The sequence below is a fragment of the Lethenteron reissneri genome, chromosome 25, assembly GCF_015708825.2.
Source record: "Lethenteron reissneri isolate LAM-NWPU_2019-01 chromosome 25, ASM1570882v1, whole genome shotgun sequence".
Lineage (NCBI taxonomy): Eukaryota > Metazoa > Chordata > Hyperoartia > Petromyzontiformes > Petromyzontidae > Lethenteron > Lethenteron reissneri.
In genome coordinates this window covers 13,943,671-13,967,389 of record NC_083803.1, presented here as the reverse complement: position 1 = coordinate 13,967,389, position 23,719 = coordinate 13,943,671, and the positions used below count along the sequence as shown (strand labels likewise).

The 23,719-nt window shown below is 51.2% G+C and overlaps 1 protein-coding gene across 1 annotated transcript in view; it reads left to right on the top strand.

Moving 5' to 3' along the window:
* The first annotated feature begins 2,757 nt into the window (after positions 1-2,757).
* The window catches only part of FBLN7 (fibulin 7), a 33,414-nt gene continuing 12,452 nt past the window's right edge, over positions 2,758-23,719 (top strand). The window contains 3 exon segments of the mRNA XM_061559411.1: positions 2,758-3,696; positions 16,631-16,787; positions 20,071-20,244. Coding sequence (XP_061415395.1) covers positions 3,610-3,696; positions 16,631-16,787; positions 20,071-20,244 — 418 coding nt within the window. The 5' untranslated portion in view covers positions 2,758-3,609.

Genomic DNA, 23,719 nt, shown 5'->3' with positions numbered 1-23,719 from the left:
TCCCCAGCCCTTCGCCCTCTGGCGGTCATGCAATAAACACAACCAATCCACGTCGCTCCTGCACAACAGCTAATTCCATCGCTCCATCTCCACGGCGGTCATCAAGGTCGTCGTCTTTTCCCTCCTTCGCCACTGCGTCGTTAGTTTCGACCAGAGGTCGCAAACGGGTTTTGATTCCTTACCCGTACCCGTCCGTACCCGTACCCTACCCGTACCCAGCTGGGTACCCGATACCCGTACCCTACCCGTACCCGACTGGGTACGGGTAGGGTACGGGTATCGGGTACCTGATTGCGACCTCTGGGATGAAGCCACGTTGCAGGCGCGGGTGGGTTGATTCTAGGAACTTGAATTGTGAGAAGAGACAAGACGTTGGGAAATGAGTGACAAACAGTTACTCACCAGTGACTCACGGCCTACCCCTACCCGTACCCGGCCGCACCTGGGTCGCAAACGGCTACCCGTACCCGGTCGGGTACGGGTAGCCGGGTATCGGGTAGGGTACGGGTATCGGGTACCCGGTTGCGACCTCTGGTCTCGACTTCGAGTCGTCATCATCATCCTCATACCCTCAGTAGGGACGTGTCCTGCCCACGCCCACTTTATTATTAATATTTTATTTTAAAACAGCTGCTCACTCAAAACTGATTATTAATAAATACCATTCTTAAAAATGTGTTTTTTTTAAACCATGCACGTTCAGTCTGTACCCCACGTCACCCATCAATTACGCCGAGTATAATTTACGCAATGACTAAAACTAATGTGTGAGCATGACCAGGCGCACGTTGCTATGCAGATCTCTTGTGTGTATACACAAATAATTTATAATTTAATAAAAAAAAAAGCAATGATAATTTATTGCCGAGATTTGTTGGAAACAATATTTTGGGGCAGACTGGTATTCGTCAAGACGTTATTATAATACAACGATATTCTTGTGTGCGTGTGTGCACATAGACGGGCAGAGGTCAGTCCCACGCAACTTGTGGAGAATATAAAAAAACCTGTGAGATCGACAGTTCGCCAGGAATGATTGAAGCAAGCCTCGACTGCTGATGCGACACTGTCGAAACCGGTCCAGCATTAGTCTTGAAACAATGCTGCTGAAATCAGGCACCTACAAATGGCCGTCCGGCTGATGGGTTGTATAAGAAATATATATTTTTTATCTTTAACGTGAAAAGACGAATATGCGAACACGACGTATTGTCTGCTCATTTATTGATTTTACCAATCTCCGTTCAAATACAACTTAATTCGTTGCACGTGGAACGCTCCTGATGATGAATAAACAACCCACGTGATCCAGAGCTCTGATTCAAACTGATAATGCTCTACGCCACAAGGGATACACGTGTACACACATACACGTCTTTATAACTACAAACATGTTTACAGGTTACCTATCCGGATTTTAAGATGCTTCGGAAAGTAAGACTCATCCCAGACCTTGTTCCCGGTGTCAATAAAGTTATACGATTCTGGTCACACACACACCTACCGGATAAGACGCACCCCCAACTTTTGCTTGAAAATGCAAGATAATGCAATACAAATTGCGCCTTATAAACACATTCATGCGGGGGGAGCTGGTAGGAACGTTGGGTTGCTCGGCCAATGGCCAGGGTCAACGGCGGCGTGGTGTATTCCGCAAATATGCCCGACTGTGAGGGCGGGCACAAACCGGCGTGAGTAGGTTAAACGTTGAGTTTTATAAGGGCACCACGGGGTGAGCAGCTCCTCCCCACCCAGCCCCACCCCTCCCACCCCTCTCCACCCAGCCTCACCCCTCCCATTTTTGGATGCACGACGGACACAATAATCCCCTGTGGGCTGGTGGAACCAGGTGGTTCCTACCAGTATTATTCAGAAAATACAGGACATGTGTAAGAGCGTCAAGCAGGAACATAACATTGTAATTCATATTGCATCGCAGGCCTGCCTCCAGCTCCTCTTGGATGGGGGACACAGTTTGGCAAATGTGTGGGTGTCCTATTGCGGTGATTTACTGCAAAAGGGGAGAGTGAACTAGGGGGCGGGGGGGGGCAGAGGGACATTTGGTGGCCGGCATGCATACCGGACATCTGTGGGGGGGGGGAGGGGGAAACGCTTTATAGCTCATCGGATTTCTCCAGTGCAGAAACAATATTCTGATATTGTTTCTGCCTTCACAAACCCGCACTGACCAGCATGGTGAAGTATGGTCAGACAACCAGCCCATGATCCGTACGGTGCGGGCAGAGCTCTCAACCAACAGCGCATTGAAAAACAGAAGAAGCTGTGCATGTGAACATGGCCCAGCGCGCGTGTGCCGCGTGTTCAGGATGACGGACGACGTTTCGCTGTACTCGCTGCGGACCTTCTTCAGGAACCGAATTCAACGAATAAACACGAACAACACGCGGTTATAACCAGGGGTTAAACAAAACAATACAACCCAGAAGAACCGAATAAAAATTACTGAAAAGGCTCCGAGCACGCGGAGCGAAACGTCGGATCGAAGTAGAACACACATCGGAGAGCAACAGAGAGCGAATGAAGACGCGGGGGTGAATGAGGAGGGGGGGGGGGGCAGCAGTGAGTGCGTAAGCGAACGAGGAGCGAGGGTGGGGTCCTCCTCACCCATCCCCGTCATCTCGTCTCTGAGCTCGTCCCAGCCCCCTTGGGGAGCCCCCCCCTACCCCCTCCCCCTCTGCCCCCCCCCCCCGGTATAAGTGGCTGTGCGCGCCGTGGAGTGGATTGTGAACACGCGGGCTCAGGAATGCGCGGTCTGGCACCGCGCGGAGTCTCTGTGCGCGCCTTCTACTGCTGGGCGGCCGATGCGTGAGGCTACTGCTGCTGCTACTGCTGCTGCTGCGGTTACTGCTGCTACTGACTTGCGTCTCTACTCGTTCCACGAGCAGCGTGGAAAGCCTTTGGTTGTGTGGCTTGGCTGGTGCATGGGTAGGTGCCTGGGTAAGCGTGGTGGTGGGTGATTCGGTGCTTGGGTTTGTGAGTGGATTGGGTGCCTGGGTTGGTGAGTGAGTAGGTGGTTTGGTTGGTAAGTCGGTGGATATATGGGTTGGTGAGTGGATGAGTGGATAACTGGATTAAGTGAGTTGTTGGGTACCTGGGCCTGTGGGTGGGTTAAGTGAGTGGGTGGATACCTGAGTTGCTGGGTGGGTGAGTGAGTGGGAGGGTGTGCGAGTGGGTGGCTGAGTGGATACCTGAGTTGCTGGGTGGGTTAAGTGAGTGGGTGTGTACCTGGGTGGGTGAGTGGGTGTACCTGAGTGGGTGAGTGGGCACCTGGGTGGGTGAGTGAGTGGGTGAGTGTAACTGGGTGAGTGTACCTGAGTGGGTGAGTGGGCACCTGGGTGAGTGAGTGGGTGAGTGAGTGAGTGTACCTGGTTGGACGGGTGGGTGAGTGTGTGTAACTGAGTGAGTGTACCTGAGTGAGTGGGTGGGTGAGTGAGTGTACCTGAGTGAGTGGGTGAGTGAGTGGGTGAGTGAGTGTAACTGAGTGAGTGAGTGTAACTGAGTGAGTGTACCTGAGTGAGTGGGTGAGTGAGTGGGTGAGTGAGTGTAACTGACTGAGTGAGTGTACCTGCAAACGGAGGATTGGCGAGCATGCAGCACCGGGCGCGAGCCAGCGGTGCTCTGCTCCTGAGCGCGACAGCGCTGGCCCTCTTCTGGATGCTGGCGAGGCCCGTGCAGGTGGGTCCGGGTCCTGGGCGTGCAGCATGGAGAGCGGTGGCGCGAGCAGCGTGCAAGGGGTTCAGGGCTTTTTACAAAGACAAACATCCACCACCCCCCCACCCCACCCACCATGTTTTGCCTTTAACAGACTGTTAGGGCAAGTGCTGTTAGCGAGTAGCAGCACCTATGAGGGTCGTTACGGCACACTAGGGGGTTGGTGGCCAAGACTACGCCCGACCGCCTTCATCTCCCCAGGTAATAATTTAAGGCTGAGTTGACCTAATGGATGCCCAGGATCGGTTCAGATATTCGTCACTGAGTATTTGACGTGAGCGGGAGTCTGAGGTCGCCGGGTTCGTAGTGCAGTGTGCTAATCATGGCAAAGACAAAGCTCCCCCGTATATCCTTGAACAGAATGTTGGGGCAAGTGCTGTTAGCGAGCAACTATGAATTACGGCACGGCACACGAGGGGGGGGGGGGGGGTGGCCAACACAACGCCCGGCCGCCTTTGTCTCCCTAGTGGCGATGTGTACGCATCGCACCAAGTACTAATTTGAGGCTGAGTCGACCTAGGGGAGGCCCAGGACCGGTTCAGATAACTGTCACTTGGTATTGGCCGTGAGCTGGAATCGAACTCGGGTCGCCAGGTTCGTAGCGCAGCGTAGCGGTAACAGCTACAACTATACCGCTCCCCACTCAACTACTACAATACCATGACACACACACGTAACATTCTCTCTCTTAGGAACCCTTTGTGTGTCACGTGCGCTGCTCTCTGAATGTGTTTTCGGGTTGTATCGCGTTTTGGAGATCGGCATGCTGTCCGACGTTTCGATCCACGTACTGAATTGAGCGGGAGCCGCATGCTCAATTCGCTTCCCGAAGAAGCTCCGCCGTGCGTGGAGCGATTACACTGGTCAACAATTTTTTTCTCGCCTGGACTTTTGCAGCTGTTTTAGACTAATTTCAGGGTGGTGATTCCAAATCTGATCTCAGATTTGCTCTATCACATCTCATTTTTATGCTATCGGCATACTCCATTTTCATTGATTTTACCCGAAGTTAACTCTGTCACTTATGATTGCAAGTTGTTGCGAGTCAGTGACTGCTTTAGTGTTAAATATGGTGCTGTATTTTTAGGATAGTGTGTTTATGATATCATGTTATGTAGATATCCACATTTATTTAATATTTTTCGTCTGCAGTTTTTATTGAAAATGCTATATTTAATATCTCAAAAACCTAATGTAGTAAACAAAAACTGATGCCAGATTTAGAATCAGCACCCCAAAAATTACATTGAAATCGTTGGAATACCTTATGCCAGAAAAAGTGTGTTGACCAGTGTAATAAAGCACAACCGTGAAATCCTACGCAGCCGTGTGTGTACGCGCATGTCTCACGTGGCGCAGAGAGCCCCGATCCAAATTCACGGCCACGTGTTGTCGTACATTCGCGTGTGTACGTTCGCGTGTGTGTGCCCGCCACGTAGCGGCTGTCCGCTGCAGCGGGTGTTTGCGGTGATTGTCGCGCTGCGCTACGAACCCGGCGGCCCGAGTTGGAATCCCGCACACGGCCAACGTCGCTGACGAATGTCTGAACCGGTCTTGGGCCTCCGCTAGGTCCACTCAGCCTCAAATGAGTACCTGGTGCGGTGTGTAATCGTCAGCATTTGGGGAGATAAATGCGGGTCGGGCGTGGTGCCGGCCATCGACTCACATCGTGTGCCGTGCCGGCCTTCATATGTGCTCGCTAACAGCACTTTCCACCAAAAGCGTGTTAAAAAGTTATACGTGTGTGGGGGGGGGGGGGGGGTCTTTGTCGCACGTGACGTTGTGACTGTTTACTGCAGCCACGTGCTGCGGCTATTGTGATGCTGCACGCGGCGTGCGGTTTTGAGCGAAGAGCGGACGATTTTTGCAGCGAGAGACCACGTGGTGTTTGGCATCACGGGTGTAAGCGACAGCCGTGTTGGGCGACAACCCTTCACCGAGCCACCGCTGGACGCACTCCTCGCCTTGTCACCCATTGGAACAATCCACGGAGATGTTGAGTTCGATTACCGGTCATGGCGAACACGGATTTAGAACATTCAAAACAATTACCCATCCCCGTGTCTTGAGACAGATGAGGAAGCCCACTTTAAAATGTTAACACGTACATATTTGTATGTTAATGGTTTAATCTAGTAAATAAATAATTGAGAGTTTTGCGCTTAATTCGTAGCGGATTTTTCACTTAACATGCCAGCTCCGAGGACTAAAACGCATTTGGTTCGACTCCACGTGACGTAGAATTCGATATTGATCAAATCTGTCAAATACGAGGAAAGGCCCATCATAATATTAACAATAGGTCGAGCTAGAAAACCTTCAATTTCAACGCCTCGATAGCAGGGCACGTGAGAAGGCGAGAGAGGCAATTGAGGAAGGGACCTCAGACGTAGTTCTCCGATGTCACCTTCCACGGGCCGTTCTCTGACACGTGGTGACGTCGACAGTTGACCGTGGACATCCATTGGCGTCGTGACATCACGCCGCGAACAGCGAGCCTCGGGTGTGAATGGAGAACATTCTGTTTCTGCAAATGCTTCTGACGTCTCGGATGAGGAATGTTCGACTGAAAGCGTGTCACCTGGACCCAGGTGGCCTGCCTGTTGTGAGCATTGCGCGCGTGTCGAGAGAGTTTCGCGTTTGACAGCGGGCGCCGTCTTAAGGACGATTGCAAATGGGAAGTTTTAAACACGTGGGCTTTCGCGACCAATATCCACAATAGAGGTTTGTTGGGGTTAGGACGCGTAAATACGCAAAAAGGGAAGCAGCTTACATGTATAACAATCTGTGTGTGTACGTGCTTCCCCTGTGGGGTGTTTCCTGCAGATTTTCGTGTTTGCGTATTTACATTCCGATTTGCGCTGTCCGTTGTCATGGCACGAGACAACGGAGTTTCCACTCGGAACATCCACGGCTCGCGATGCCGTGCCATGTGTCAGGAAAAACAAAACTGACCCGGAAGATGGCATCACAGAACTAGAACGAAAAATAGGATTTTTTTTGTTACCCTTTCTGGCAGTACAACAGGAGGTGTTAAAATGTTCAAAGAACAAATAGAAATCTTTTGAAAAGAATCAAGTACATCATTAGCCACACACACAGTACTTGTGGTAAACATGCAAACACAACACGCTCTGATAATAAATGGCATTGTCTTTGAAACGGATTGGCCTACACCAGGGACAGCCTGAAGGCTGCAGACTTTATTATTTGCAAAAGGTATCTATTTGGTGTTTGAACATCTTAACACAATTGTTTTATTGCCAGAAAGGGTAAAACCTATTCTTGTTTTTCATTCTTTGATACCGGCAAAAAAAGGCCCCATGATAACGACTTCTGAGATTCCTTAAATAGCCTTCAAACCACGCCGCCGTAGGAGTCAATGAATATCATCCATTAACCATTCTCAATCCGCCAATGAATGAATTCCTCCGCACGCCATGTTGGTCACGTGGGTTCTCTTGACCATACTTCACCAGGCAGGTCAGTGCGCGTCGGAGGCGAGGAGAGGGAAGCTAAGCATTCTTCTTGCGTGTGGCTGAGTGAACTGTAACTCAAAGATCTGTGTCCAAGTTTGAAGTCCGCGAAACACCCTCCAGTGAGACCGAATAAATTGCTGCTGTTGCTACCGTACCGCTGCTGTACCTCTTGAATTGCCGAAGTTGGCAGTGGCTCACAATGTGCCCGACAGTCTGGGCTCGATCTCCATGGAGGGGTGGGGTGGGGCGAGGGGAGTACAAGACCGGGTCTGATAACACTCTGCAAATGATGTTAGCCGTGGCCTGGAATCGTATTTGGGTTCGCCGACTCCATAGCGCAGCGCGCTAACCACTCGATCACCGTTTCACCAAAATGCAATAGTCACAATATACGGTGATGCCTTTACTTGGGAAAGCTTCGCTGAGTCTTAACATTTCTTGAGAAGGGTCCCGCAGAAATGTATTTGGCCAATTCCATTAATGCGTGTTTCAGGTGTGGTAGCAAACCGGAGAAACCCCACTACGAATATTTACATGCATGTATGTCGAAAGTATTTCACACCGTACGTAGCCAACCGTGCTAATTGGATGTCCGGGGGACGGACAACAAACGAAATACAAAACTAAGTTATCAAGAAATGAGTTGTCAATTTAGAAAATGTGTTTTCAATTTCGAAGGGAGTTTCACAACATTTGTGCGGTGATCCACCTTACTACCTCGCCTGGTATACAAAGGTCGTGGGTTCGATGCCGACTCTGACGATCCCTGTATATATATTTGGAGTTTGCATGTTCTTCCCGTGGTCGCGTGGATTATTCTCCGGGTCCTCCAAATTTTTCCCACCACATTTAGAATCAACATCACGCGTTTAGAGGTTCCGCGGAATATGAGGGTATAACCACAGCTCCGCACAGATAGACTCAAGTAATCAATTTGATCAACTTTGCCATCTCCTGTTCACCTCGCATTTCTGAATATTATTGTGCATCACAATTTAATCCGACAATTTTTTTTATAGTCAAGTGAGAGAAAAAAACCCCAACTACATTCATCATGATGCTTTTATGTTTGCGGGTTTAAAGATCGTCTTCTATGGAGGAGGCTCGTGAAGGACGCTGCTGCTACTGCTGGGCAGTTGGAGGCAGTCGCCCTCCAGCAACAACGGAGGGCAGAGGAGCGACGCTCACAACAACGAGCGAAGCGCCGGGTGGCTAAAATGAAGCACGTTGGCACAGCAGGGGGTACAGCTGGTGGTGCATCTACCGGTCATCTCAGCCGGCCAACCCATGGCACCTGCTGGGCCTGTCCCGCGACCCCCAGTTAGCGAGCCTTTGACACTTCACGTGGCCTCAAAGTGCACTTGGCCTGGCACAGGAGCCGTGGTGACATCACCGTCACTGAGTGGCGAATGGCGGTTGTTGGTATTGGTCGGCGACGATCGGCCTGATCTGATACTGTCGTGAGCAGAGGCCGGTTTAATCACGAGCGGATGAAACCCGGATTCAAACTCACGTCCACGGACGTGGACACGGCTCGGTGCTCTGGCATCGTAACAGGGGTAGCAGCAGTGCGCGTCTCGTGCAGCCGCTATCACAGAAACCTCAACTCGGAACCCCGGCAGCTGTTATTGAGTAAGTTACATCAGAACCTCGGTTATCACGAGCGTGCGGTATTCATACACTGCAAGCTCTGTTAAGCAATCGTGTCTTGTAATTTTTTTACTTAACTTGTTAAATGTCTGTGAAGAGTCTCGAACATCGCGCAGCGGCACTGAGTTACAGGCCTATGGACCGCCGAGTAGGTGAGTGGGTAGGTGAGTAGGTGAGTGGGTGGGTGAGTGGGTGGGTGGGTGCTTAGGTGAGTGGGTGGGTGAATAGGTGAGTGCGTAGGTGAGTGGGTGGGTGAGTGGGTGGGTGGGTGGGTGCGTAGGTGAGTGGGTGGGTGAATAGGTGGGTGCGTAGGTGAGTGGGTGGGTGAGTGGGTGGGTGGGTGGGTGCGTAGGTGAGTGGGTGGGTGAATAGGTGAGTGCGTAGGTGAGTGGGTGGGTGCGTAGGTGAGTGGGTGAGTGGGTGGGTGAGTAGGTGAGTGGGTGGGTGAGTTGGTGAGCGGGTGGGTAGCTGAGTTACAGACCGATGGACTGCTGAGTAGGTGAGTGGGTGGGTTGAGTTGGTGAGCGAGTGGGTAGGTGAGTTCTAGGCCTATGAACCGCCAAGTAGGTGAGTGGGTGGGTGAGTAGGTAAGTGGGTGGGTGCGTAGGTGAGTGGGTGGGTGAGTGGGTGAGCGAGTGGGTAGCTGAGTTACAGACCGATGAACTGCTGAGTAGGTGAGTGGGTGGGTGAGTAGGTGAGCGGGTGGGTGAGTAGGTGAGCGTGTGGGTAGCTGAGTTACAGGCCGATTGGCCGCTGATCGCAAATCTGCGAGGTCCAAATCTCGCTGTCCGAGTGCGCCCTCGACGATCAAGGCGTCACCACGAGCTCGCCGAACGAAGATGACAACGATTCACTGGCATCCATCCCTCTGTATCGGAGAATGCGGAGCCGCTATCTATCTCTCGCAGCGTGTCTGTGTTCCCACGCCTCCCGCCAGACGGGAGGCGCTGATGGATGGGACTCGACTCCCGTAATCGGCATCATCAGGCACGGCACGCTGGGCGTGACTTGTGTGTGTGTGTGGAGGTCGGGGCGGGGGGGTGTTACAGCCTTAGGAAGGAATGGATATTTGGGCTGGTCTGGCCATCGTCTTTAAAGGAGGCTCGAGTAATCGACCAGAAAAAAAGTAGTCGATTGCAAATGTTGGCTCGATTAATCGACTTAATCCATCGATCGTCCAAACTCGACGAGCTCTGTTCACGTCAGCGCGTGCGACTCCCTCCCGCGAGTATCCCTTCGGGATTTTGGGGAGAGGTTGAGTCACGGACAATATTTGCGCGCAAGTAGCCGTCTCGAGCATGTGTCCGTCAGTCCCCCGCTGGTGACACGGTGAATGTGCGTGTCGCGACTATATGTGCGCACGCCGCGCGTGTTTGTTTTCCAGAGCAATGCGTGGTGCCAATGTGGAAGGAGGGGAGGGGGAGGTGACAGGGAGCGGGGGAGGGTAGAGGGCCGGGGCTGTCCGGAGCAAGCGAGAACAGGGAGAGGGTGGTGATGATGGTGGTGGTGGTGATGGTGACGGCGGCGGTGGTGCTGCTGCTGATGTAGGGCCGCGCCTGTACCGTCGTCACCATGGCGAGGGTGTGTTGGGTGCCACACGAGTCGTGCGCAACTCTTGTGGGACCATTGCTTTGTTTGGTTTCTATCCGCTGCTGGATGAAGGGCTCCCCTGGGAATGTTTCACCGTAGCTCTCCGGGTCATGGAATAAGCTCCCAGCGCGTGCAGCGAAATGTGGTGACATCATGCCGGACATCATCATCATCATCATTGTCTTGTGTTTACGACCCAAAGCACAACGGCCGTAGTATTGTTTTGACCATACTTCACTACGCTGGTCAGTGCGGTTTGGTGAAGTGTGATCATCCGATTATCGAATTTGGTTGTTGGCCTGAACGTCTATGTTACGTTTTAACAAGCACGCAGATTTAGTTATTCGCAGCTTTGGAGGCGAGCGTTTGGTGGGATTTGTAAAACTCTCAAAGCCAGTGCCGGACTTGCGAATTGGCCGGAAGATGGCAGTGCAGTAGTGTATTGAATACATCTGTGCGGAGCTTTGAGTGTTATCTCCTCGCGCGTGCGGTGCCATTCCTCGGGGCACTCCGCGTCTCTGCCAAACGAAGCAGCAGCCCTTCGTCAATGGAATTGGCCAAACGTCCCAAGGCAGGACCCTCCTCAATAGGAATCCTAAGGACTCGGTGATGATTTCCTGGTTGCGTGCATGCTATAGTTGGGGTGCAATGGTGGGACAAGGGTGTAGAACCCCGAAATATTGAGTTCCATTCCAGGTCACGGCTAACATCAGTGGCGAATGATATCAGACCCGGTCCTAATCCCTCCCCCCTCTCTCCCCACCAACCCACACTGGACCGGCGTGGTGAAGTATGGCCAAACAACTCGCATGACCCACGGGGTGCACGGGGAGAGATGCTTTCATTCAGCAGCGGATTAAGCACGCGCTGCGTATCATTAATCTGTTTTGTGTTTTTTTTGACGAATGTGACGGCTCATTACGACCGCGTATGCTGCGTGTCGACAGCGTCATTGCGCAAGCGCGCTTAGAGTGTCTCTGTCATTCCCAGCGTGATTCCACAACAACAGCAGCAGCGAAAACGCTTAAAAAGGGTGCGAAATGCGAGCTGCACGTCTCGGCCCTTCCTGGGTTTTTGAAGCCCCAAAAGTTTGCCTAAACCACACACACAAAAATAACCCCACACTCGTTTTCGTTGTTTTTCACAAACGTCTTATCGCGAGCATGCACCGTACCAGATGAGTAAGCTAAGGAGGGAGAGGGGGGTGGGGGTGTGACGGCAGTGTGCTTGGATTCGATGATTTCCGCACGAAATCATCGATGATTTCCGCACGAAATCATCGAATTTCGCCGCCTTCACGCGTGAGACCACACACAGCCACATCGCTCGCCCACCGATTGAACATTCATTTATTTAGAACTGGATTTTGTGTGTGCTTCGTTTGTTGTCTTTCACCACCCACACCTCCGGCCGGCTACGTACGGTGCGAAAGAAGTTGAACGTACATACTCGTGTAGTGGGGTTTTCTCCGGTTTGCTACCGCACCCAATCACACGCATTCATGGAATTGGCCAATCGTACCTCCCGCAGGACCCTCCCTAATACTTCTAACGACTCAGCGACGCTTTCCCGAGTAGAGGCATCAATGAATATTGCATTGTGGTGGAGCGGTGGTAGAGTGGTTAGCGCACTGTGCGTTGGAGTCGGTGAACCCACGGCCGCGGCTAACGTTAGTTGACGTTACCTAAAATTCCCTAATTAGCCTCCTGCTGCTGCTGCTACCAAGCTTTAACAATGCATATTGTTTGGGTCTTTCGGTAAAGTCACGTAGATAGGTTCAAAGAAAATAACAAAAAACTACGACGTTTCGATCGCAACACCATTATCCTGATGACCACCGCTTGTGTTGCGATCGAAACGTCGTCGTTTTTTTTGTTATTTTCTTTGAACCTATCTGCGTGACTTTACCGAAAGACCCAAACAATATGAATTCCTGCAGTCACGAAAGCTTTGAGTCAAGATTTAACAATGCAGTTGTTAAGGTTTAACGACGCGGTTGAGTCGCTGCTGACGGCATGCTACGAATGTCACGCCTCTCGCTGCCTCTCAACACTTTCCACTGATACCGAGACGCCGCTCCAGCCGCTAATCCTGACGCCTCGTTCGTGACCGTGATGTTTTCTTGTTCATGTTTTTGTTTTTTGTTTGTTTCGGGTGTACCCGATTCAAGAGCCGAATGGCTCACAGGGCTTTACCTAATAAATTAACTTTGAACCGTCGACGACCGGCCCAGGTCACGGGATTTTTTTTTTACTTTCGTGCAATTCATCTTCTTGGTTCTTTCGGTAAAGTCACGTAAAATGGAAATAATAAAATAAAACATAATAAAATAATTCTAACGACGTTTCGGCCACAACGCAAGCAGCCGTCCTCAGGTGAAGAACAGGTCTGTCGAGAAGACAGAGTCTGAATGACACGCCCCAGGCTTGGAGCGTCTATTTAAGCTGGGAGGGAGGAGGAAGAGCGCCTTGACAAAATAATTTGCATATCAAGAGGAATTTTAGCATATTTATGGGAAATGCATATATGCAATTCCCAACTGCGTCCGCTAAGCGGCGCCACCACGCATTTGCTCGAAGCGTGGTGAAGATTTATTGATTGTATGAAAAAATAAGAATTGGATTTTACCCTTTATGGAAATAAAACAGTTGTTGAGGTGTTCAAACGCCGAATAGAAACCTCTTTTGCTTAGAACCGCGTCTGCATTAACCACACACAGTCCTCGTGGTGAACATGCACACGAAACTTGCTCTGATAATAATTATTATACTGGTAGGAACCTCCTGGTTACATCAGCCCACAGGGGATTATTGTGCCCATCCGTCCGTCGTGCAATCAAAAATGGGAGGGGTGGGGCTGGGTGGAGAGGGGAGGGTTGGGAGGGGCTGGGTGGGGTGGGTGGGGCTGGGTGGGGGGTGGGAGGGGTGGGGCTGGGTGGGGAGGAGCTGGTCACCCCGTGGTGCCCTTATAAGTTGTATTGAAGAATGCGATGAGTGTTTGTGTCATCCACCGTCAAGGCCGAGATGTGAATGCCTCGTGCGTTGATGTTCTCGTCACTTTGAAGTCGGGGCCTATATGCGGGCAACGTTGCGTCAAACGACCCCGTTGTCTGGACAAAACGCTCTTGGCGAATGGTTTACTTGACGCTGAGGAATACACCTCTCCCCGTGGTGGAACGTTTGGGGCACTTTGCACGAGCGGAGGACGGAGACGTTGCTGGAGAGAGTAACAAAAAAAAAACACCACCAGCCAAATGTATTTTGAAATCCCAATGGGATGAATGTTCTCAACCGAGTAGTATCGGTGTCGTCTTTGGAACTTGCGTGGTGTGTTTAGTTCCTTGTCTTTCTCCCGCACCTCAGATGAGCGTCGTTGGCTACGTACGGTGCGACAGAAATTCAACATCCATACATCGCGCTCAATAAAGAGGTCATCATCAGCGATGATAAATGCACATCGGGATGAAGGCGTCGTCCCGAGATATGTTATGATCCTTGCGATGTAAATCATTCACCTCTCCACGATCTCATTCAATTGCTCCATCTTTTCACCAGACGCGTCTTCTCGGGCGATCTCCACGGTTAGCGATGAACGAGACTGGCGACGGAATGGCAGCAAAAGGAGGGAAAGGCGTCCGGTTCAGAAGGGGGGACCCCCCCCTCCCCACCGCGGAGATGGAGTGAGGCGACCAGTTCACGTGCAGGAGTTCAATGGCGTGGTAGCGGTAGTGGAGTTTGCGCTTTGGCGGCGGCGTGATGCGTTACGAAAGTGCTCTGTGATGTGTGTGTATGTACACGTGCGCGTATGTGTTAGTGCATGTGTGTGTGTGCATGTGTGTGCATGTGTGTGTGTGTGCACACACACATGGTGTAGCGGTTAGCGCGCTGCGCTATGAACCTGGCGACCCGGGTTCGATTCCCGCTCACGGCTAACACCAGTGACGATTATCTGAACCGGTCCTGGGCCTCCCCTAGGTCGACTCAGCCTTAAATGAGTACCTGGTGCGGTGTGTAAACATCGCCACTAGGGAGACAAAGGCGGTCGGGCGTGGTGCTGGCCACCCACCCCCTCGTGTACCGTTCTGGCCTTCATAGGTGCTCGCTAACAGCACTTGCCCCTACAGTCTGTTCAGGCTATACGGGGGATCTTTGTGTATGTACACGTGCGCGTCTGTGTTAGTGCATGTGTGTATGTGTGTGTGCATGTGTGTGTGCATGTGTGTGTGCATGTGTGTGTGCATGTGTGTGTGCATGTGTGTGCATGTGTGTGTGTATATGTGTGTGCACACGTGTGTGGTGTGTGCTGTGTGATTGGCCTGACAGAGCGGGCACTTGTGTGTGTGTGTGCGCACGTGTCTATGTGTCAAACGGTAGTGCAGCGGTAAGCGCGTTGCGCTACGAACCCGCCGACTCGGGTTCGATTGCCGCTCACGGCCAACACCAGTGACGATTATCTGAACCGGTCATGGGCCTCCCCTAGGTCAACTCGGCCTCAAACGAGTACCTCGTGCGCTGTGTAAACATCGCCACTGGGGAGACAAAGGCGGCCTGGAGTGGTGCTGGCCACTCATCCCCTCGTCGTGTCGCGCCGGCCTTCATAGGTGCTACTCGCAAACAGCACTTTCCCCAACAGTCTGTTACGGCTATACGGGGGATCTTTGTATGGGTGTGCGATGTGTTATTGGGGTGACACGGCGAGCACGTGTACGTGTGTACGTGTGTGCGGGGGGGGGGCTAAGGGAGGAATCACCCCAAGCACACTGCCTCCATTCATCAATCTGCCTGCCTCTCTCTCTCTGTCCCAGCGCGGTCACTTTGCCATTCACAAGCGGTCGCCTCCACAGACGTCACTGCCGTCACAGCGGCACAAGTTGCTTAGAGCCCAACGAGAGAGAGAGACTTTTAAACAACTTTTATTGCCGCCAGCAGCAAAAGCACTGGAGGCGATTTCAATATTAAATACACAAAGTCACCAGAAAACAAAAGAAAACAAACGTTACAAATCGACGCGCTGTGGCGCTGAAAGGACCGCGCACACTACAAAAGAAAAGCCACGTGGTGGCTGTGGGGTTCTCGCGGACGCCACGGTGACGAGCGAGCGCTTCAGAGAGAGAGAATCAGCAAACAGCCCCGTTGATGGGCGTCGCGCACGCACGAGGCCTGGGGGTAGGAGGAGTGGGAGCTGCTTTTGGACTCTCTTTAGAACGTAAATCGTGGTTGGGGGACGACGCTGCATTGTGGGGGATGTCCAGCATTTCATAATAATCATCAGCCACGCTCAATCGACAACGAAAAAGTGTCGATAATAACGGTCATACCCGCTATGAAGACGGGTCATTATCGCAAACGTCAACAACTCGATATGTTAGTTTAACACGTCGGCTTTCGCGAGCAATATTATCCACAGCCAGGGGTTCTTTGGGGGGGTTAGTACGCGTACATCTTCAAATACAGATCGCGTAAATATATTGGGACTCTTAAAAAAATGTTTACGCAATCTAACCCCTCCAAAAAACAACTTTAATATGGATATTGTATGTGTTGTTTTTCTTCCTTTTATAGCGGTGTTATTGACGAATATGTTTACTCAATCTGGTTTTGATTTATTTGATTTTATACCTACGCGACTTTACCGCAAGAACCAAAAAGTATGAATATGTTTACGTTTTATTTATTTACTTTAATAACACTGGTCAATACACTTTTTCTGGCATAAGGTATTCCAACGGTTTTATCACACCAGGTTTTTGAGATATCAAATATAGCATTTTCAATAAAAACTGCAGAAGAAAAATATTAAATAAATGTGGATATCTACACAAAATGATATTATAAACACACTATCCTAAAAATACAGCACCATATTTTAACACTAAAGCAGTCACTGACTCGTAACAACTTGCAATCATAAGTGACAGAGTTAATTTCGGGTAAAATCAATAAAAATGGGGTATGCCGATAGCATAAAAATGAGATCAGATTTGGAATCAGCACCCTGAAATTAGTCTCGAACAGCTGCAAAAGTCCAGGCCAGAAAAAAAAGTTTTTTTTTGTTGACCAGTGTAATGACTCAACGCTCTTTCCCCGCTGCATCTACAAAACTCGGTCAGTGGCGATTCAATCTCCGGCTTCACCCCCTAACCCCGCTCCCCCCCCCTCCCCCCGCTGCTCATCCCCCAGGGATGCGCAAATCGCCAGGAGCTGCAAGTGGCGGTGCGTCAGCTGCAGCAGTCGCTGAGCGCGCAGGAGTCGCGCTGGGCCGACGGGATGAAGCAGCTTCGCAAGCGGCTCTCGGGGCTGCAGCAGACCGTGAGCAGGGGGTCACGGCCCAGAGCAGGTGAGAGAGAGGGGTGGGGGCGGGGGGGGGGTGAAGAGGGGGGAGGTCAGAACAAAGGCAAAGATCACCCGTGTAGCCTTAACAGCCTGTTGGGGCAAGTGCTGTTAGCGAGCAGCACCGATGAAGGGTGGCACTGTGGGCACACGAGGGGGTGTGGGTGGCCAGCACCATGCCCGGCCGCCTTTGTCTCCCGAGTGGCGATGTTTACACACCGCTACGCCAGGTACTCATTTGAGGCCGAGTCGACTTAGGGGGAAGCCCAGGACCGGTTCAGATATTCGTCACTGGTGTTGGCCGTGAGCGTGAATGGAACTCGGTTCGCCAGAGTTTCGCAGCCCACGTCACGAATCTCAACGCGACTTCCCCATCGATACGATTTAGTTCTTGAAGCAGGTCTCAGCAGGCGCGGCGAAACGTCGTACAAGCCGCCGCACACAGCACGCGGTTCAACCGTGAAACGTATCAGAGAGTCAGGTACCCTCACCGCCATCACAATCTCCATCACTCCCTGTACCATCACGACCCCCACCACTAGCCCTATCACTAGAACCATCACTCGCCCCTATGGATTGCCACGAACAATCCCGCGTCTCAGTGGCATCTTGACGACTGTCTCCTTGTTGTTGTTGTTCGGCCCGATGACTGACGTTTCACTGCACGTGCTGGGATCTTCTGCGGGACATCTGAAACGTCAGACATCTCGCCGAGGAACACGGAGCACACACACACATCGGAGAGCCGCACAGCGCGACTGACAATGTTTTTGTTTTTTTGCTACGCTCACACTTAAGCGAGTACGAACATTTTGGTGAGGGCTCTTCCGTGTCTTCGCCGTGTAACGATGGCGATGCACGTTGACCCCCAACACATCTGCTCGTTTCGTCAAAGATGGGAAAGAGAGAGAGCCCGTATACTTCTGACGAAGAAGAAGCCCTTTATTTATTAAGAGTGCGTATTTGTGATTTCTGTGCTGCCCATAAAATAAAAAATAAAAAATGTGTAGCTGGCAAGCGGAGTTCATTCCGGAGTCACCAGGGTGTGAAGCCAGCACCAGGCGTTTCGAGAACATCGATATTTGCAGCTGAAACCACACTGGCCGTGCGTGTGTTGTGTTTGGATACAAAAAAAAAGACGTGAACACGCACGGCTCCACACGAATCATTTCCAGTTCCGTAGCGCGGACAGGTACAAAGAGCGAATGGACTCCTCCTGTCAAAAGTTGATCCAACTTCACAGCTGTGATTTGTAACCACGTGGGCCCCCTCCAATACGCGTGTTTTCTTGGTGAATAAACCAAAAAATTCGCGTGATTTTTGGCGATTTTAGTTTTTTTGCTAAAGTCTACTCCATGGTCACCAGGGCTGGGGGTATAATGACCCATCGGCGATATCACGGTGGCTTTTTGTTCAGCGATTTGAGTCGAGACGCGAGTCGGGGCGACGTGTCTGTAGGAGGGTGGGTAGGAGCTACTCGGAGCTGGGCGTTCTTACGAATCTCCCCTTCGTTGCACGTTCTGCATCTGTCTCTATTGGTTGCTCTGTCTGGCCGTTGCATGAGCGCCGTGAGGGTCATGAACAGACGCGCGGACAAATCACCTGGCAGTGCGTCCGATGGGCCGTTAGTTCTCTTCCTTCTTTGTTTATGTATCCGGGAGAGCCACAGTGAGTTCGTAGGAATCTGTATTAGGAGGGGTCCTGCATTGAGATTTTTTCTTCTACATTAATGTCACTTCAACCGATGAATGAAGAGTTGTGTTTACTAGGCAAGTCGGAGGGAACCCGAGGCACCCAGAAAAAACCCACACGCGCGCGAGGGGCCAACGCACAATCCCCGTGCAGATGAAAACAGATGGCGATTCGTCCTCATGCTGTACTGACTTCTCCTGGGGAACCAGGGTATGGCATCTCGTCGACGTCCACAGAAACGGAGTTTGACAACATTTGTGCGGTGATTCACCAACCCTGGCTGCTGCCTCCACAGTGTTGGGTCACAGGTCACGTGCAGCAAAGCTACCACTGCTAAGAAGCTAAGCAAAAATGACACCTAGGTATTGCTTGGATGGGCGACCGCCGTGCATGCCAGGTGTTATAGGCTACGTTGTGGGCAGCAGTGGGAAGGGCAGCAACATGCATTGTTGTACTCTACTTCTATAGCCCCATGCCACTGATGTGCTGGAGCCAGTGGTGGAACATTCCCATGGCAAGAAGCGGTCTAGCTGCTGCTTGTTAGTCAACCCTTGTTGTTGTTGTTGATGGTGATGGTACTGCGAATGTTGTTTCTGTAGTCGCTACTCCTCATAATAACGATGATGACAAGTAGGACAATGATGATGAAGAGGATGATGGCCATCATAACGATGATGTTGATGATGAACATGTCTAAGATGATGACGATGATGGTGTTGACTTTGATCATGAATATGACGCTGACGTCATCAGGCTTGACGAGGCTTGCTGTTTGACCCAGGAAGGCCTCACTCGAGTCTCAGGAGCGTTATGCCCAGTTGTCTCAGTAGGTGAGGATGTGTCTGCCGTTGGTGCTGTGTAATCCAAATTGAGTAAATATGTGGCTAGCTTTTGACCAATACCAGTCACGTTGTCCGTGCTGTTAATGTCTTATTATTTTGAATTTATTATTTAAAAAAATAAATGTATTTTATTATCTGTTATTTTAATTTTATTTTCGATCTACGTGACTTTACCGACAGAACCAGGAATATATATTTGCGGGAGAAAAACAGAGAGCCCAGAGTAAACCCCACGCAGAACAGGGGGGGGGGGGGGATAGAGCCATCCCTAGGTCACGGTGAATCGGAGGGACCCCCAAAGGCCACCGCGCTTCAGCTTCGCCGTGTCAGTTTGTAATTCTTCCCGTTCAGTTTGAGCGCGTTGGAGACCCGCGCGTTGGAGACCGGCGCGGCGTGGGATTTGCCCCGAGCCCCCCCACCTCCAACCCCCCCCCCGAAGCCCTTATAGACGGACCTGCAGGGAGAGAACATATAATATCCGCAGAGAAAGCAGCCCGAGTCGAACCCAGGAGATTTTTGCTGTGAGGCGTTACCACTGTGCCACCCTGATAACGACGATGATGATGACGACGACGATAATGTCCCGCACCTCCGATTAGCACGGTTGCCTACGTACTGTGCGAAAGAAGTTCAACAAATACACGAAATATTCCATGACGACAACGGTGAAGATGATGACGACGCCGACGACGATGATGACGATGACGACGCCGACGATGATGACTGTGGTCACTGTGCGCTCCCCCCCCCCCCCAGTGGCCTCGTGCCCGCGGCTGGAGGCCCCTCCCAATGGACATCGCCTCGGATCGAAGCACTCGAGTGGCCACGAAGCGCACTTCGTGTGCGACACGGGCTTCCTGCTCACGGGCGCCAGCACGCGCCTCTGCCTCGACAACGGCACCTGGAGCGGAGAGGCGCCCTACTGCCACAGTCAGTGCCGTCGGGAACACACCTGCACCGACAGACCACGTGGTCACCCCCGCCAGAGCCCCACCACAGACCACGTGGTCACCACCACTACCTGCACCGCCAGAACCCCACCACAGACCACGTGGTCACCACCGCTACCTCCACCGCCAGAGACCCACCACAGACCACGTGGTCACCACCGCTACCTGCACCGCCAGAACCCCACCACAGACCACGTGGTCACCCCCGCTGCCTTCATCGCCAGAGCCCCACCACAGACCACGTGGTCACCACCGCTACCTCCACCACCAGAACCCCACCACAGACCACGAGGTCACCACTAACCGCTTGTACTACCACCAGCAGCACTAACAGCGTCCACGTGGTCAGCGCTACTGCTGCCACCACCACCAATACCACCACCGTCGTCGTGATCACTACCACAGCCAGCAGTGCCAACAGCATCCACATGGCTGGGATACGCCGCGGTCGTTCACGAAAGGAATGGAACAAAAACTGCAAAGTGCGCAACAGAAGCACTGAGAGAGACGCGTGCTTGGGCTTACACTGAGAGACAGAAAGAGGAAGACGTGGATCCGAGATCCTATGCAGGTTAAAGGCGTGATTTCGACGTTGGGTAAAAAAGAAAACGGGCAGAAATACGTCACGGTTAGAAGGGATGATCGATGGCCGATGGTCAAAGACAATGACAGAGTGGGCAGCCGAGGACCGGGACGCGTTCCAGAGAAGAGGGCCACCGTTAAGAGATGGAGCAACGAAATCGGCTCGTGTACAGGTGCCGGGGGGGGGGGGTGGATTGTTGAATTTAGAAACGTAGAATTGAAGGCGGCGAACCTTGGTTGCGTTGGGGGGGGGGGGGGGGGGGAGACCTTCATCCAGCAGTGGATTGCTCGTGGCTGGGGATGGAGACGATGCTGATGATTCACGTCTGATCATTTGTGTCTGCACGCGAGCTATGCGCGGCGAGGAGGCACCCAGTGCCGTGATAGCCAAGGTACGCTCCAAGTTCCAAGGCTGCGAAGTCTTAGACGTGGACATCAGACGCATTCCACTCATAGTCATTTTCATCCTGGCTTTACATCGCATGTGCAAGTCATTCATCACATTATTTAAATCACTCCCGGTGTTTTTTTTTTTTTAGTATGTGTGTGTGTGTGTATATATAACATTCTTGGCATCTCTTGCAAATGATATTTTATACACACCGGGACGGCGAAGAAAGACTGAAACAATGTGTTATGAGAAAATGCCTCTCTCTACGTGAGCGAGCGGTGAGTTTTACAGTTAGCAGAACAGCCGCAAAACATTCCTGTAGGAAACAAAAACACCCCACAAAAAACTCCCATAGAGACCCAACGATTGACTCAGAGACCCACGTAAGTTCATAGAGACCCAGATACTCACATAGAGACCCACATGCGTTCATAGGGACCTCAGAGGCTCGCGCAGAGACCCATAAACTCACTTAGAAACCCAAAGACTCACGAAGAGGCCCACGGACTCGCATAGAGACTCATCGACTTGATAGAGACCCATAGACTCGCATAGAGGCCCGTAGACACCTACAAGGGAACTGGAATTCGTTGGCAGTGGCTTTACCATCCGCGCCTTCTTCACGAGCACCATCGCCACCTTAAGCGTCGTTATTCTAACGACTCAATAATCTCGATTTAAAGCTTTCGTGACTGCAGGGATTCATCTTCTTAGTTCTTTCGGTAAAGTCACGTAGAAGGGAAATAATAAAATAATAAAAATAAAACATAAAATAATTTTCACGACGTTTCGGCCACAACGCAAGCAGCCGTCCTCAGGTGAAGAACAGGTCTGTCAGAAAGACAGCGTCTGAATGGGCACCACCAAGCTTGGCAGCGTATATTTAAGCTGGGTTGGAGGGGGAAGAGCGCCTTGACAAAGGAATTTGCATATCAATAGGAATTTAGCATATTTATGGGAAATGCAGATATGGGATTAGTCACTACTTGTGGAATGCGTAGGAGGTGGGGGTGGGGGGGACTCAATAATCATCGTAATAAGAATCGTCATTAATAGTCAGTAGTCATCGTAATAATCAACATTATTATTATTATTATTATATTCGTACAAATTATATTAATGGCATCACGCGCTGCCTTCAAAGGAGAGCAATAATGGTTTGGTAATAGTTTAGTCCTGGTTCGGTAGAGGTTTAGTAATGATAATTGGTTCTTTACCCTTCTATCTGGCAACAAAACTGACACCTTTTTGCAAGGAGTCATGTTTGCATAGACCGCAATACCTGCAGTCATAATACAAACAAAAGAACATAACTCTGATAATGTGCACTGTCCTTGAAGTTGATTGGTCCACACCCGAGACAGCTTTCCTTCGAGCCTAGTCTCATATGGGTTGGACCAGATGACGCCAAAAGGCGCACAACTCAAGGACAATGCACCATCAGAGTATGAGAGCTCGGGGCAAGTGTAGATGCTTGCCCCGAGCTCTCATACTCTGATGGTGCATTGTCCTTGAGTTGTGCGCCTTTTGGCGTCATCTGGTCCAACCCATATGAGACTAGGCTCGAAGGAAAGCTGTCTCGGGTGTGGACCAATCAACTTCAAGGACAGTGCACATTATCAGAGTTATGTTCTTTTGTTTGTATTATGACTGCAGGTATTGCGGTCTATGCAAACATGACTCCTTGCAAAAAGGTGTCAGTTTTGTTGCCAGATAGAAGGGTAAAGAACCAATTATCATATTTTTACTGGCAAATGAGGTCCCCATAGGTTTAGTAATGTTTGTTTTTCTGGTTCGGTAAAGGTTTAGTAATGGTTTGGTGACGGATCGGGAATGGTTCCGTAATGGTTTGGTTCTGGTTTTAACTTCTGCCGTGAAGCAGATAGGCGCGTATTTTGTTATGCAACTGATGCCAAGGGGAAAACATTTAGCTGTTTTTTTATCGCTAAGTGTTTTGCAGAACCCTCGGATCAATTTGGCCAAAATTAGTTTTATTGGATACGGCCCTAATAGCAACACAAATCAGCACGGTTTATTTACGTACGGTGCGAAAGAAGTTCAACAAACATACATACAACGTTGCACTCATTACCTTAGAATAAAAGTTTTGCTGGCTGGCTGGCTGACTGGAGGGATGAACGGTCACAACCACAGGACGCGTGCGTTGCGAGTTACTGTGCTCGCAAACGTAATTTATCTTGGATTATCGTTACGCGGGTTTGCCACGACCCCCTGCTACGGACGGACGGACGGACGGACGCGTGACCCGCACTATTTTCAGGTCAGGGTTCGGTCGCGGGGGGCGGGGGGTTCGTGAGATAGAAGCTGCGTGGCTGCTTTGACGGCGCGTGGCGACACCTTGAGCGCGCGGGCACCTGGAAACTATGTGGCGCGCGCTCTCCATGGTGAGCTGTGCAGGAATGCGGCGGAGGCGCCGGCTGCAGGGAGGGGAGGAAGATTGTTCGCTTGCGAGCTGCGATCT